Source organism: Eucalyptus grandis, chromosome 11 (assembly GCF_016545825.1).
Source record: "Eucalyptus grandis isolate ANBG69807.140 chromosome 11, ASM1654582v1, whole genome shotgun sequence".
Lineage (NCBI taxonomy): Eukaryota > Viridiplantae > Streptophyta > Magnoliopsida > Myrtales > Myrtaceae > Eucalyptus > Eucalyptus grandis.
Genome location: NC_052622.1, coordinates 18521272 through 18536398, shown reverse-complemented (window position 1 = coordinate 18536398; position 15127 = coordinate 18521272). Strand labels below are relative to the sequence as shown.

At 37.6% G+C, this 15127-nt stretch overlaps 1 protein-coding gene across 8 annotated transcripts; it reads right to left on the bottom strand.

Moving 5' to 3' along the window:
• Positions 1–1525: 1525 nt before the first annotated feature.
• LOC104425219 (tyrosine decarboxylase 2) lies at positions 1526–10873 on the bottom strand. 8 transcript variants are annotated; one of them, XM_039305597.1, is made up of 13 exons: positions 10646–10856; positions 10426–10546; positions 9787–9859; positions 9283–9513; positions 8268–8431; positions 7179–7319; positions 6198–6257; positions 4905–5069; positions 3486–3542; positions 2701–2765; positions 2432–2555; positions 2078–2215; positions 1526–1973 (listed from the first exon to the last, which is right to left on the bottom strand). In XM_039305597.1, exons 2-13 carry the CDS (start codon positions 10525–10527, stop codon positions 1842–1844), a joined length of 1452 nt encoding a protein of 483 aa, XP_039161531.1. In that variant the 5' UTR covers positions 10528–10546; positions 10646–10856; the 3' UTR covers positions 1526–1841. The 8 variants fall into 8 exon arrangements, 5 of the variants coding, with proteins under 5 accessions (XP_039161531.1, XP_010036146.2, XP_039161532.1 ...); XM_010037844.3 differs by having other exon boundaries at positions 10695–10855; XR_005547844.1 differs by lacking the exon at positions 1526–1973 and having other exon boundaries at positions 2199–2215; positions 2701–2781; positions 10695–10873.
• Positions 10874–15127: the final 4254 nt, after the last annotated feature.

Below are 15127 nucleotides of genomic sequence, written 5' to 3'. Positions count from 1 at the left end.
TGATAATATTATTTTGTTGTTTTTATCTTTTGGCCACGTTGCATTTATTCTCTTGGTGCTCCACTTCATTTATGAGAATAAAACCAACGCCCTCAGCTTCCACTTAGTGATTCATCTTCCACCTTAGATTCATCTCTGGTCGCCGTGCCCCCGGCTTTGGCTTTCGGTTTCTTTTCTATCGCCACCATAATTTCGTACGGCCTCTCTGCTCTTGTCTCAGAGATGCTCCTAGCAAGGCACAGGAATATGGCGACAGCAGCTCGGACAAAATGCAGCTGATAAGATAATCTCTACTTGACAAAAACAGTGGCAGATTCTCGAATCTCGAGGTCCGTCGGACCTGATATTTTGTATAAGATGATCGGTGAGGACGGATTGTAGGGCAACATGCAGATTCCACCAGACATAAGCTTCCAAATTCAAGGGTAGTTCTTGTTTTTCGCGTGCAAGAACTTCACTCGGTGACAAAGTTTGTTCCATGATGCCCTCCCAAATGAAAGGCAACAAAGAAAGATAAACGTGACATGTCAAGAAGGGCCAAATCCAACTAGAGTCTAGAGTAGAGTTTAGAGTACCCATCCCCCACATTGAGTGAATGGAGGAAAATCATTTCACATTTTACATATGTATGGAGTTAATAAAACACAATTATTGGGGAAGTACCATCGTCAAATTTGCAATCGTTGAAACAAAATTTATAATGTCAAAAAAATAATAATTTCTCATTAGGTACCTCGTTAGGTATTGCTTATTGTATGATATGTGTATGAGACTCGATTGTTTTGACCGACTTATTCTACATATGCCCTAAAAAATGAACTTTCTTTGCGGGAATTTCTTTTCCAGCTTTTTCGATGAAAAGAAAGCAGTCATGTCTTGATAACTTTCGTTAAGGAGAAAGCGCCCGTGGTCATCGCTCGGCTGTTAGCTCGTACCCCAACACCCTAAAGATCAGACGGGATGAGTCTCATCAATACTCATTAGAGGTACCTAAGACAATTTATAGAATCAGTTTACAAAGAGCATAAGCTTGCAAGTTCCCGAATTCTTGAACTTGATTCACTCCTTCGATTACCTAACTACGATTTGCCGCACCGTAATGTTTGGTAAGTGCACTTCGTGATGCGATCTTAGTATCAGTAGCATTGCTCGACTCAACTTCACCTGCTATCGCCCTCTAATTCAACTACGATATGAGGGACCAAGAGATCCATTACTTGTTTGGTCAAGACAAAAGAAATGGTCGGGCCAACTAGGCCTGTGTTCACTTTTTATTAAGCCTAGAGATCTCAACATTGGAAATGGCTGACAGAGAGAAATGCAGATATAGGCAAACCCAGCCCATCAGGAATGGAAATCTCTAGTTCATTTTCGTGAGAACAGAATTCGTTTATTTGCTTATTGCCTCTTCTGCCTATCCCTCTTTTCTATGATTTCTTTTTCCCTCGGATTTCATGATTTTCTATACTAGGGAATGTTGTGGGAAATGGTTTTCAAGACCTAACTCAGAGGTTGAACCTGACTGGACAATCAAACTCAAACTTCTTTCCCTAATCATTCACATTCTCAATGGATACAAGGATTGTACTATTAGTAGCTATGCAGTTCATGCACTGATCCTGTTCTATTGAGGCCGGTTGATCGTTAAAAGATTGTAAGTGCTTCAGATTCGCATAAACAAAATAACCTTTTTCTTGCACTTTTGGCTACCTGCGGACTGCAACCAGGATATATCATGTCTAAGCAAATTGCTTGATGAATTTTCTCCCTGTAAAAGAGAAGCCTTGTGGTCTCTGCAAAAATGGAATTGATACTGAGATTATACATGGCACAAATACATCTTAGTTATTTTGAATAGTAGCCAGCAGCTTAGATGCCTCGTCCTGCAGAACCTTCCATGCTTCATTAACATGTCTCTCTTCTGTCAATGGAGCCCCAACTGCAAAGCGTAAGATGTATGTACCCGAGAGAACCTGCATCATTACAATACGTAAGATGGTATTTATCTTTTCGTGAAAGCATGAATGCTGAAAGGCGCTCTTATTTTTGGATGGTGCAACGAAACCAGTGAACTTACAGTGTGAGAAATGAAGATTTTCCCAGTAGAGTTTACTGTATCTAACAGATCACGGTTCAATTTGTTTCCTTTATCTCCATCATTGTCAGGAGAGAGAAGACGGAAACAGACCAATGAAAATATCCGAGGGGTGACAACCTGCTTGTACAATGTAATAAAGAAGTATTATAATTGGTAAAACATTAAGCCTTAGAGATAATACTCTCTCTCTCTCTCTCTCTCTCTCTCCGTAGTGTGCAAATATGCATACATAGAGGTCTGGCTTTGACATGCGTAGACGGTGTCAGATTAGTCAAGGAACACAAACCACACTCTTTGAGAAAAACATTCGCTAGTAACCAGACAAATGATTACCTCAAATCTAGGGTCTTCGCTGACAAGATCTTCAAACTGTCTGGCCAGCTCAATGTGGTTTCTGATGTACTGCTGAAGATTTTGTACACCATACAGCCGTAAAACCATCCAAAGTTTCAGTGATCTATGAAGAACAAAAGAAATCAATACAACGTGATACATATACTGACAGGCAAAAAACTAAGAAATTATTTCATGAACGATCCTTGCAGTCCCATGAGCACATCACACAACCAAGCACTTGTTGCAAAAATGTCAAGAAAATCCACCTAAAACGACGCCCAAGAGGAATTTGCCAGTCTCTGTAGTCCACAACCATGTTTGCTTGTGATGCCTGCAGATAGTCTTGTCTGCCATAAAATAGGACAAAAAAGATGCTTCCACATTTTCCAGTTCGAATTAATTCTATGCAGCACTACCAACATTTAAGACGGATGGCTCAATAGAGATAAGACATATGTAATACTGTCTTATCCATCTTGTAGTGAGCACGACAGTTCCAGAAGAATATAGATTCTACTGAAATCAGGAAAATGCAAGACTAAAAGAATTCATATTTGTGCAAAATGCCAAATGCCATAGTCCTAGAGATGATATAAGAAAAGACCTAATCTCCTTAGTGTCTCACAAGACGTATGGTAGTTGCTTCAAAAACTCATGAGGACATTGTAGTGAAGAAACATATCTAAGAGCTATTCAATCGAATTAGTTCTAGAAGAATTGCAGATCCTCTTAATCTGTACCTTACTTATAAAAATTTCCAAGTATAAATGGTGAAAATGCAACTTTTTCTGAAGTAAAAAGCAATTTCCCTTTCTCTTGCAAGACAAGTGAAATAAAAAAAAAAAATTAGCCAAGATGTAACATGTAGACTACATGCTTGTGAATCTTTGCATTTGTGTCTTAACATTGGGGGAAAAAGTTCTGGAAACAACTGCAGCATAAAGGAGAACGCAATAATGAAAAAAGAGAGGGTTGTGATGAGCTAATACTATATCTAATTTTCCATGAAAATTCAAGGAAATAGTAACACATCAATATCATGAAAGTTTACCTTGTTCTTTAAGAACTCTGGATTGGTAGAAAGGGCCTGAATCAACGCCTTTCTGTCCTGATAAAGAAAACAAAAAGCATTTGAAAGAATAGATAGAGGCAAATGACATGCAATTGCATTATTTAATTAAGAGAATGTTCCTCGAGGATGTCACTCTCCAAACTCCACCTAGATACTGAATAACCATAATGATAGAGGAGGTCAAAGCTCAGCAAATTCACATATATCTTTCGAGACTTTGTACAAGCGAGTTTTGTCTGAAGAATAATCAAGAAGGATTCCAATGGTAAGACTTAAAGAGTGCACAATAAGGAACTTTGACGATGGTTTACAGATAATGGAAAATGACTTGATGGGTCAGTGTAGCAAATTGTGTAAAAGAAGTATTAGCAACAAAAGTATTGGCCTGGTCATAGGAAATAATATTTTATCGTGATTCCTCAATCCTCATAACAAAATTATACCACCCACGTAAATGCACAGCCAGTCATCTTCCTGAGTGACCCATGCCAAGACAAACAAGCTACTTGTTTGTTAACAATGTTTCCCACATTGCTCCCCATCATTATCTCATATAACTTTCCTCTCTCTGGCAGAGTTTCGTACAGAGTATATGTCAACTTCAATAAATTTAAAGTGCTTGATTATATCTGTAGGAGGAATGAAAGCAAGATGCTACCAATGTTTTTCCTTCCCCAATGGGGCAAGATCTATCTATTCAGAAGATGCACATACTACTATATAACAAAGGAATGGGTGGCTCCATAGATGCCAAAATTACCAATGAACTTTGTAAATATACTCATCCATAAGATAGATCAATCTCAGTTGAGGTGTTGCATTAGCATGAGAAAACTACACAAAGGAATCCTTATAGAAAAAAGATGAGCCAGTGAATCATAAATCTTGGGAGCTCAAAAGCTCATGATAAAAAGGATTTAAATAAATATCTTCTCAATTGGAAAAACCAAATAAGAAAAAAATCTTTGTCAATCCTGTCACTATTTATAATCTGACTGATCATTTGAGTGGAAAACACAGTATTCCCTAGAAAATGCATTAGTAGAAAAACAAAATAAATTCGAGGTTCTTCTCAAAGAGCTGCATGCTCTATCTTCTCACAGGTTAGCCACTGATCACGATGCAAATGACTTGTTCCACGCCATCTAATTTTGCATTAAAACAGTAACATGGATAATATCAAAGGATGTCTCCAATAAAATCTCAACGGAAGATAATTTAAACATGACAAGTTCACTTTGACTACAGAATTTAGACGTGCTCGCATGGTTCAAAATAATAAAACAGAATAGGGCAGTGTAAATGAAGATATAGACATGTTGGAGAGTCACCTTGAAAACAAGGATAAGGAGCATCAATCCCATAAACAGATGACAAATAAGACAGCATATGGCTTACTTTTATCCAGAGTGCTGAGCAATCAAAATTTGTCAGAAACCACTTGTGTGCATTCATGTTGAATGAATCAGCTTCTTCAACACCATCAATGTAAGGCCGATATTCAGGACAAATACAAGCACTTCCAGCATATGCAGCATCAATATGGAACCACATTCCATTTCTCTGAAAAAAGTAATAAAATTTGTTGAGGTATTATCCCACATCGATAGATAACATATCTTAAGTACTCTTTATATTCATATGATCTGCTTTATCTATAGTTTAAGCTTTTGGATTAGCCTTTCTAACATGGTATTAGGGCCAGTGCTATCCCTTTCACTAATATGCAAGGTCAAAATTCCATGTGAATGTGCGTAGTCAAAATTTCACGTGCAGCTTGTAATCCGGCTTGCAAATGAGTGAAGGTGTTGAAGTATTATCCCACATCAATTATCTATCAAAGGTTCCTAAATGCACTTTATATTCATGTAGTCTCCTCCACCTATTAGCTTAAGTTTATGGGGTGGACTTTCTAACAAAATTCCTCTTCACATATGCGCTTGTCATACAATGAATGAGTCATACAACCAAACGCAAAAGAATATAACATTGCTCAAGTAAACCCTGATCTATTCAGTTGTCATACTACACAAGAACACTAGTACACTTATGTTTGATAAATGGATAGTTCATTATAAGCAAAAAAATACCATGAAATTTTGGAGTATATATTTGACACTGGCTACCTCAACGAATGAGGTAGTAAGGATTGAAACTAAAGGTTAATAAGAGTGAAGGAACGGGTTAACAGTGCACCACCTTATGGTGTCCTGTGTCCATTTTTAGTAAAGAAGCAACTGCATTCAACAAAAAAATTCTCACCTAATTACAAGGCAAAAATTCAAATTGAGAAAAGAGATGCAGAGTATCCTAAGTTAAAAGCTTGACAAAGAAATGGCTTTTGTCCAAAAGGCATATTCTTCACCCAAAAGCAGCTTAGTCTAACAAAACAGGATTCAATTGTCTATTAAAGCCATCCTCTACAGCATAAATTCATGGACCCCAGGATTTTTGGAAAAGCTAGCTCTTAATTGCTTCATATACCAGAAGACGGGTTGCATGATGGGGTCAACTTTGAGCAGTAAGTTTAACCTCTTGGAAAGTGGCACTGAGTTGAGCATTTAAGGTATGTAAAGCTTAAAGAAGTTATAATACTGGATACCTTAATACATTTCAAACCAGGTTTAACAACTTAACCAAAATTAAGACCTTCATAAGAAACACATAGCCATTCAAATTCAGATGCATCACCTTAGCTACTGTTGCTAGTGCAGGTAAAGGGTCAACTGCTGTGGAAGACGTGGTACCAACCTGAATATGAATGGAAGATTCTCAACTTGACAGATATTTTAGTGTATGTAAACAGGAAATAAATTCAGAATTAGATAGAATTCACTAGCCAAAATCAACAAATGAAACTTTGTTTGGTAAAAGGATAGTAACTATAACCAGTCAGACTAAATGAAAGAGCTTGTTCCTTTTGTGAATTCAATGCCTGTATCTGAATGCAGAAGAACTAAAAAACTAAAAGGAAGCATTCAAAAAAAAAATGTTGAGATTTTAAAAGGATTTACTTCACTCCATGTATACGTCTTTTGAGTTATGCTCCTGTTTGAGACAAATGCTAAGCAGTCCATCTGATAGTCCACCATAACCTACTATGGCAATTTGACATTTTTGAACCTTTGAATAATTGCTCATTATTTATTATAGACAATTTTTACTGATAACAAATGCATCCTCGAATACTAAATCTGGCAGTTTCAGTACTATTTTCTTTATAGTAAGAAGCCCAGTGGAGAACTTGTCCCACACCTCAGTCACGTTGCCACTATAAAAACTAACAGTTAGGATTTATCAAAAAGACTTCAGCATACCAAGTTGACTGAAGGGACAAGAAGAGTCCATTAAAACTTCCACACTGAAACACTTATCTTTGCATCTACTGATAGTTCTATTAACAAACATGTAATATCATTGCAAATTCATGGTGATACTGTATATGGCTTATATGGCTGTCACAATACAATTTGTGCATATGGAAAGTATGCTTTTCAGAAATATTGACCTAATTAGCATACAAAAAGCAATTTTTTTAAAGTTATGTTTCTCTACTATCTTGACCAGCCCAATAGAGACTCAGCCTACAGTACACTTCATAGCTTAATATGTAGCTGCATTGAGAAGTCAATGGACAAAAAGCAACATAAGAACTAATGTCAAGCTTCTTACTGTAGCACACAAAAGGAAGGGAACTAAACCAGTGGATATGTCCTGAGAAATCACTTCATTGAGTAAATCAGGAGAGAGCGCGTAATTGGTAGAAGCATCTGTTTTTAGAACCCTGCAGTTCTCTGGATAAATACCTCCTATCTGCCATGAGAAACAAAATGCTCAATGAACTACAAGTTCATAGACTGCCCAGTAAATAGTCTTTTGTAGGAAAATAGATGATCTACAGAATCGTTTTTGCATCTTCCACCATTTCTTGGTGTATGCTCGGCAGAAGATGCCTTCTATGTCTTCTGCATACCGCTCACAACCACAATGTCGTTTCATTTTCCAATAAAATAGTAACAAAAGATCTAAACAGCATAAGGCCGAAGGAGGAGAAACATTTAGGTGAATATATTTTAGGGCATCAAGGGTCCGAGGATAGAAATCCAGCAACTTAAAAAGGGATGAATTTGTTTAATCAAATGCAATATCTCAAAGCTATAAAGCTCTCTTTACAGGAATGCAGAAAATCATCCTATCCAGTAGAAACTTAAGAAAGCTTCCCTTCATAGATAATATTCTTGTTTAACTTTCTATAAATTTGAGCCAGTACATTAAATTGATAACACTCTTCTAATTGTTTGAGCATACTTTTTGAAAGAAAAGCACAAGAGTTTAATACCAATATTAGAGACTAAAAATTGAAAGTAAAACTTTTCTGCTATCCTCAGAAGTCTTGGAAAAACCCAATCATTTACTTCATAAATATTGAACCCTACATTTCTTGGCCTCCCTGTTAAATCCAAACACGATGTATCCTTGTAAAGATTTAACCAAATCCAGTAAAATATGGCTCACAGATCTACTCTCCCTGTTTGACCAATTCATGTTTCAGCACTAAAGCCTCCTATCCAGTGTTGTGATATCAAATATCAGCTGAAGACCAAAAGCAGGTCCTTAATGAATTAGTAAATCAAATACTTTAACTAGTAGATGAACCATAGAGATTAGGTCCTCCTAGGTGAACAAGCCACTGGCTTCTTTCATGGGAAAATTGTCTAGTGTCATCCCCAGGGATATACAATTGAGTGCATACAAGAGTACCTGACATGCTTTTTGCAAGGCTGAGTGGGTCTGGTCAGAAGAATAAACAACAAGCTTATCGAGAGAATTTTTCCCTATTCTGCTTAAGAACTTATCTCGAGCAGCCAATAGAACTACTAGAACAGCTTCACTTGCAGTACCCTGTATTACTCCACCACCCGGTCCTGCATCATCATACTTGACAGTAAGCTATTCCAATATGGCATGTACTTTTTAGACTTTTGGAAAGAGGAATTCTGAAGGCTTTGAAATATTTGGCGCATGTCTTAGAATACAATACAGTTTTCTAAAAGATGAAAATATTAGCTTTAAATGCAGAATATGAATTTCTCAAAGTGTTATTGCATTCTAGTCACTGCATGATCAAGTTAATGATGCTCATTCTTAACTCATAGTCAAACAATTTGAAATAACTTTGGAAAAAGATAACAACTTTCCTTTCCTTAGAAAGCAGAAATCATCAATTACATAGACTGGAAAGCCACTCTCCATGATACTTAAGGGTGATTTCTGCGAGTTTCATTTACCAATCACAAAGATAGTTGATCTCTTCGACTCGTTAAAAGATTCATCTGCCTGAGTCCAAATAATTATTAAGAGAAAAATGCAGTAAATTGTCATTGCCTCGATTTTAGATGAGTGCGGTCCCAAGAGCATGTTACCAAACAGAGATTAAAAAAATAAATAAAAGGTCACCAATATTCTTATAGTCGTCTGATATCCCATATTTTTTACTATAGTGCTCATGCTAAGTAAGCTCATAACAGAGAAAAGAAAAGGCATGCAATTCTAGCTTCTCATTGATCACATGAAATAAGGAAGGGCAGGGAATGTCTTTCTTTTCATTGGATGTAGACCTTGTCATAAAACTTCCGACAATACTGTACACTTCACATGTCAAATGAAAACTATTCATGCCATAACATTGAAACAAAAGAAGATGCAAAAGTTTGTTTGATTTCTTCTTCAGCAACATCATGAGCGAGATATGAAGATTGTTAGCATACAAACTGACCTGTCGAAAGGAAGTCATCAGGCAGATTGAGAAGTTTAGCGAGCCAATCCAGAACTATAATTTCAAGTTCTGTTGCAGCAGGAGAAGTAATCCAACTGAAACCAACTATGTTGAGGCCAGCACTGAGCATCTCTCCCATGAAACCCGCAATACTGCTGTTGGAAGGATAATATGCAAAATAATTTGGACTCTGCCAATGAGTCACCCCAGGTAATATTTTTGCCTGTACATCTGCAATGACAGAATAGAGAGAAAGATACTTTGCTTAGATTTAGATCAACGGCCTCTTCAACTAACTAATCCCATGGGAAATGTTACATGGTCTCTCTGTCTACCTCTATACACATATAATCAGCAAACATTCATTTGACTGCACAAGATAGATACTCATGAAATTTTGCGAGTCATGTAATCTGGAATTCCAGGTGACAATGTTGCTGCAAGTACAAAATTACAACTGCCCATGTTTGACCCTTCTAAACAAGAGCAGTAGGAGAACCTCACCTTCAAGAACTTGTTGCAATGATTCAGGATGGTCAGGTGCAGAATCTGGAAGAAGTTTACGTAAGTAGCCAGGCTGCATGGAGAAACCAGAAAGACTTTCTTGGTATAACTCTGATAAGCTTAGAGAAAGAAACAAATATTTTATGCCAACTCGTGGTGCAGATAAATGAGTCAATGGGCATTTCAGTTTAAGAAAGAATCACTCCATTGCACCGGATTAGCATTCGATGGAGACCTAGGGTCCAGGAAGGGTAAGTCCCCTCCCATGCACCCGCCCCCTGGCTCTGCTTCAAAGTCTCTTGATGCTAAACAAAAGAAAAAAGAACCATATACTTTCATCCTTTCAGACTTCCAGGCAAAATTTTTCCAATCGCCTCGCTTTTAACCCAAAGTTCTGGGAATGCTATCACTTACGTAGAAGTCTATCTGTCATCAGCAGTAGCACCATTTATGAAAACTAAAAGATACTTGTACAATCATAATAAAAACTCCACACGTGTAGTAACCCTGACTCTCTCTCTCTCTCTCTCTCTCTCTCTCTCTCTCTCTCTCTCTCTCTCTCTCACGCGCACACACAGACTGTCCAATCAGTTATAACAAGGTAATGCAAACTGAAGGAGGAAGGGAATGAACGGAAACCTCGACTTGGCTGAGGACGGGGAAGCTCTCGATGGACTTGTAGTAATCCGCAATGAAATCGACCATCCTGTGCGCGCTCTCCCTCAGTTGCTCCGCATCCATCGGCTTCAACCTTTCCTCCCTGCATTCGGCAACAGCCAAAAGCAAAGGGACAAAGGATTGCATTAGCATCCCACACACACACACACTGACACTCTTCACCGCACGAACAAACTCGAACAGCGCAAGCTCCTGGGTACGTTCGAAGCAACGCCGCGGCCGCGACTTACATAATTCGGACGAAGCACGGCGATGGAGAACTCAAGAACGGGGCTCTTCTGGGTATCCGCTCCTGCGAGAAATGAGCTTTATCGCAATCGCTATCTCTCCCTCGTGACAACTCTGACTGGCGGACGTGCGCGCAGGGAGATGGAGGGAAAGACGTGGACGTTCGGGGATGACGACGATATGTCGGGACAGAAGGTTGGTTGGAGGGGAATCGTATGGGACTCGATGGTCATTTTACACCATTTTATTTCATTTTGGGTTAATACCCCAAAAAAATCCCGAATCGGTAATACTTGTAATAAATTAATTCTAAATTAATTTTTTGATAACAAAAGCCCCAAACTAATATATATATATATATATATATATAATAAATTAAATTTACCTCAATTAATTTAAGTTAAATTTAACTATCAAACTGTTGAGTTATATAACATGTGGTAATTGATAAGTGTATTATTTTGAGATTTCACTCTCCGTTTGCTACCTGTATACTAGTTTGTGAATTTTTTTGGTATTAATCTAATTTAACGGAAACCAATATAAAGTAAATTTATCACAATTATATCAGCTTAAGGCTTTTGGAGGTTAAAAAAAATTAGTTTACGGTAAATTTATCACGAGTTTATTGATTTGAAGTTCTTTATGGTCAAAAAAATTAGTTTGAGGGTAAATTTATCTTAGGTGTACTAACTTAGGATTTTACATGATATGTTTAGTGTATACATAAGCAGAAGTATTTGTAGACCATGACCAAATGAAATCAAAAGACCTATTTCATTTTACTACTAATAATATTGTAAGTAGTCTCTAAACTTTTATCCAGCATGAGATGTCATCTCTAAATTTTTTATTGATGCACTTAGAACCTGAATGTTGGTTCGATCATGTCTTCGAATTATTTCAAAATTGCTTCATGCTCACCTTGTTTTAATAAGCATTAGTGTTGAGATTCAATTGTTTGAAATAATTAGATGCGAAGAAGACCTATTAATCTCGGGAAAAGTGCCAAAAAAGTCCTAAACCTTTTGCCTTTGTGCCAATTTAGTCCTAAACATTTTTTCGGTGCCAATTCAGTCCTAAACCTTTTTAAGTTGTGCCAATTTAGTCATTTCCGGCAATTTTGACCGGATTTTGTTGACTGGACGCCGGCCGGCTGACGTGGACAAATTTTAATAATATTTTTTATTTTTTTATTTTTAAAATATTTTTTATTTTTTTTTTAAAATTTTTTTTTTTTTTATTTTTATTTTTTTTTTAATTTTGTCTTTTTCCTCCAGCCGGTTGCCGGGGTCCGGCGACCGCCGAGGCGATCGCCGGCGAGGTGAGGCTGACCTCGCCGGATCCGGCCATGGGCGATGGGCGAGGCTCGCCTCGCCGGATCCGGCGAGGTCGAGCCTCGCCGGCCCTCGCCCGACCTCGCCCATGGCCGCCTCGCCCATGGCTCGATGCGCGAGGGCCGGCGAGGCTCACCCTCGCCGGCCCTCGCCCTCGTCGGCGGTCGCTTCGGCCGGTCGCCGGACCTCGGCGACCGGGCCGGAGGAAAAAAAGAAATTAAAAAATTAAAAATATTAAAATATTAAAAGTATTTAAAAATATTTTAAAATAAAAAAATATTATTAAAAGTTGTCCACGTCGCGCCGAAGATGCCACGTCAGCCGGCCGGCGTCCGATCAGCAAAATCCGGCTAAAATTGGCCGGAAAGGACTGAATTGGCACAACTTAAAAAGGTTTAGGACTAAATCGGCATAAAAAAAAAGGTTTAGGACTAAATTGGCACAAAGGCAAAATGTTTAGGACTTTTTTGGCACTTTTCCCTATTAATCTCAAGTGGTAGTTTGCCCGAAAAAATAAATCTTGAGCAGCAGCAACATATAAAGAGAAAACTTCTTACCCAAAAAAAAAAAAACATATAAAGAGAAAACTAAATTAAAAAAATTCTAAACCTATTAAGTAGATGCCAATTCAATCCTAATCTTTTTAATTTGACTAATATTTTCTTTGAATATTTTAACAATTAGCCAATGTAGCCTTTCTGGCCTTTTTTTATGTCTGAAATTACTAATGTTATCTTATGTGGTATGGCGAATTGGTCACATTGAAAAGTTTAAAAGTGGATTGATATCCATATTATAGATGTAGGATTTCTTGGTAATTTTCGCAACATATACCGTACGTGCACGAGCTTTTGAAGTTGGTCGCTTCCCTTGAGGCCCAAAAATACCCCCCGGATTTCTGCTAAAGCAATTATTTGTAAATTAATTAAGGACCAAAGTGCAATAATTGATGCCTAAGTAGCAATAGAGAATAAATAGTCTTCAACCAATTGGAACGAACGAGAAATACGGAAATGGCATAGAGGTAATTTTCTTGAACTTCAAGGGCACTTTTTGCTTCGCCGGCGGGCGAGGAGGAGCGGTGGTTCGCTCTCGTGATCGGAGAATCAAATTATTTTCCGTAGCTTGGAAAGCGCCACTTGTATAATCGACGAGGTTAGCCAAGGGCTGCTACAAAGCAGGATCCACAAAGAGAAATGTTGTTATAACACTTTGTTGAGGAGTGTTTTAGTTGGGAAAAATAACACAAACGGTTTATGAACTTTAACTCAACGTGTAATAGGTTGAAAGTGGTTGGCAATCGATGGGACAATGGTACTTATAACCAAAGTGAGATGCTTTACGGGTGTCTATAGTCGTTTTAAGAGTTGAAACATCATGCCTGTAATTCGTCCGATGCTCCTCCTAGCATCACTATTCCTTAGCTTCAAATTGCGTCGCCCCTAGCGAATATCCCCTTAACGGCAAAGAGCTTGCTTATCGAATTGGTATGCACTAATTCTGTCTACTTAGGAAATTTATAAATCTGACGCAAACAAGAACAAACAACATATGTAAAAGCATTGTAATGTTGGGGACACACAATAGAAATTTGATACCTTTACTTGGGAAAATTGTCAAAAATGAGATTAAATCTAAGCCAATCAACATATCCAAGTGTTATGAGCTAATTATGATATATTAACTAATTCATAATACATCAAATTTTGTATTCTGACTTTTTTTTTTAACAAGCACGTGCATCTCAACATGATTTGTATTGGTTATTGCATGATATGTCTTTGAACTTGAATGGTCTTAACTGACCTATTATTCATTTGATGAAAAGCACTCATAGTAATAGATCATCTGGTGGTGCAGTTAGCTTGTAACCATGCACCTTAAGCTTAATCTATAGAACCAATTCACAAAGAAAGCAAGCTAGCGAATCCCTAATCGCCTGAACACGGTTCACTTGTTTAAATACCTAACCATGATTTATAGCGCTATCTAATTAGTGCATTTTGTATGGCGGTACATGCCACGTCAGTTGTTGACGCAGTGCTTCGGAATCACTAAATATTTCCTCCCAGTATCCATAGCATCTGTTGAGTTGTAAATAGACAGATTATATGGTTGTAAATACATAGGATTTTTTAGGAGATTTTTGATACTGATTTGATTCTGATTAAATTCCACAAATCATGGGATTATAGCTGTTAACCCACAAATTGTGGGATTTTAGCTTTTCTCCTTTTTTAGGCTTTCTTTCCTTTATTTTTGTTTGGTAGGATTTATTTGTGTATTAGCCTATAAATACAACATTGTAAAGCACCAAAAGATACGAATGAGAATAACAATTTTTCTCCATCTAAAATTTCACATGATATCAGAGCTCTAGGTTAGATTCCTAAATTTAAAATTGCAGTCTTCATTGCTGCGCTTTTCAGCCTTCGTTGCTATCTATTATTCTCTAGAAATAGATTTCTAGTTTTCTATTGCAGCCTTCATTGTTGCAGTTTTTCTGTTTTCTTTGCTGTCTATTATTCTCCAAAAAATTCTTTCTTCTTTACATAGCTTTCATAGCTGCACTATTGCCCTTGTTCTCTTCTTAACATTCACTCTCCAAAATGGCCACATTTGAAATCACACCCAAAGCCATAGATCCTATCATGAACCAATCTAGGGAGGTCACCTCAACACACATGACAGGTGATCTTCATAATATCAAGCCAACCTATAGATTGAATGAGAAGAACTACCTCAAGTGGTCATAATTTGTCAAGACGTATCTGAAGGGGAAAGGAAAACTCACCCATTTACTTGGGATAAGACCCAATAATGGAGATCCTAATTTTGATGCGTGAGATGAGGCCGATTCTATGATCATGTCATGGATATGGAATTCCATGGAACCAGCCATAAGCAACACTTGTATGTTTCTACTAACCACAAAGGAGATCTAGGATTCCGTTCAACGGACGTATTCAAAGGCTCGTGATGCAGCCCGGGTGTATGAAATTAAGGTGAAAACCAGTGGACAAAGCAAGGAGGTAAAATTGTTATCAAGTATGCTAATTCTTTGTAGAACTTATGGCAAGAACTCGATCATTATCAAG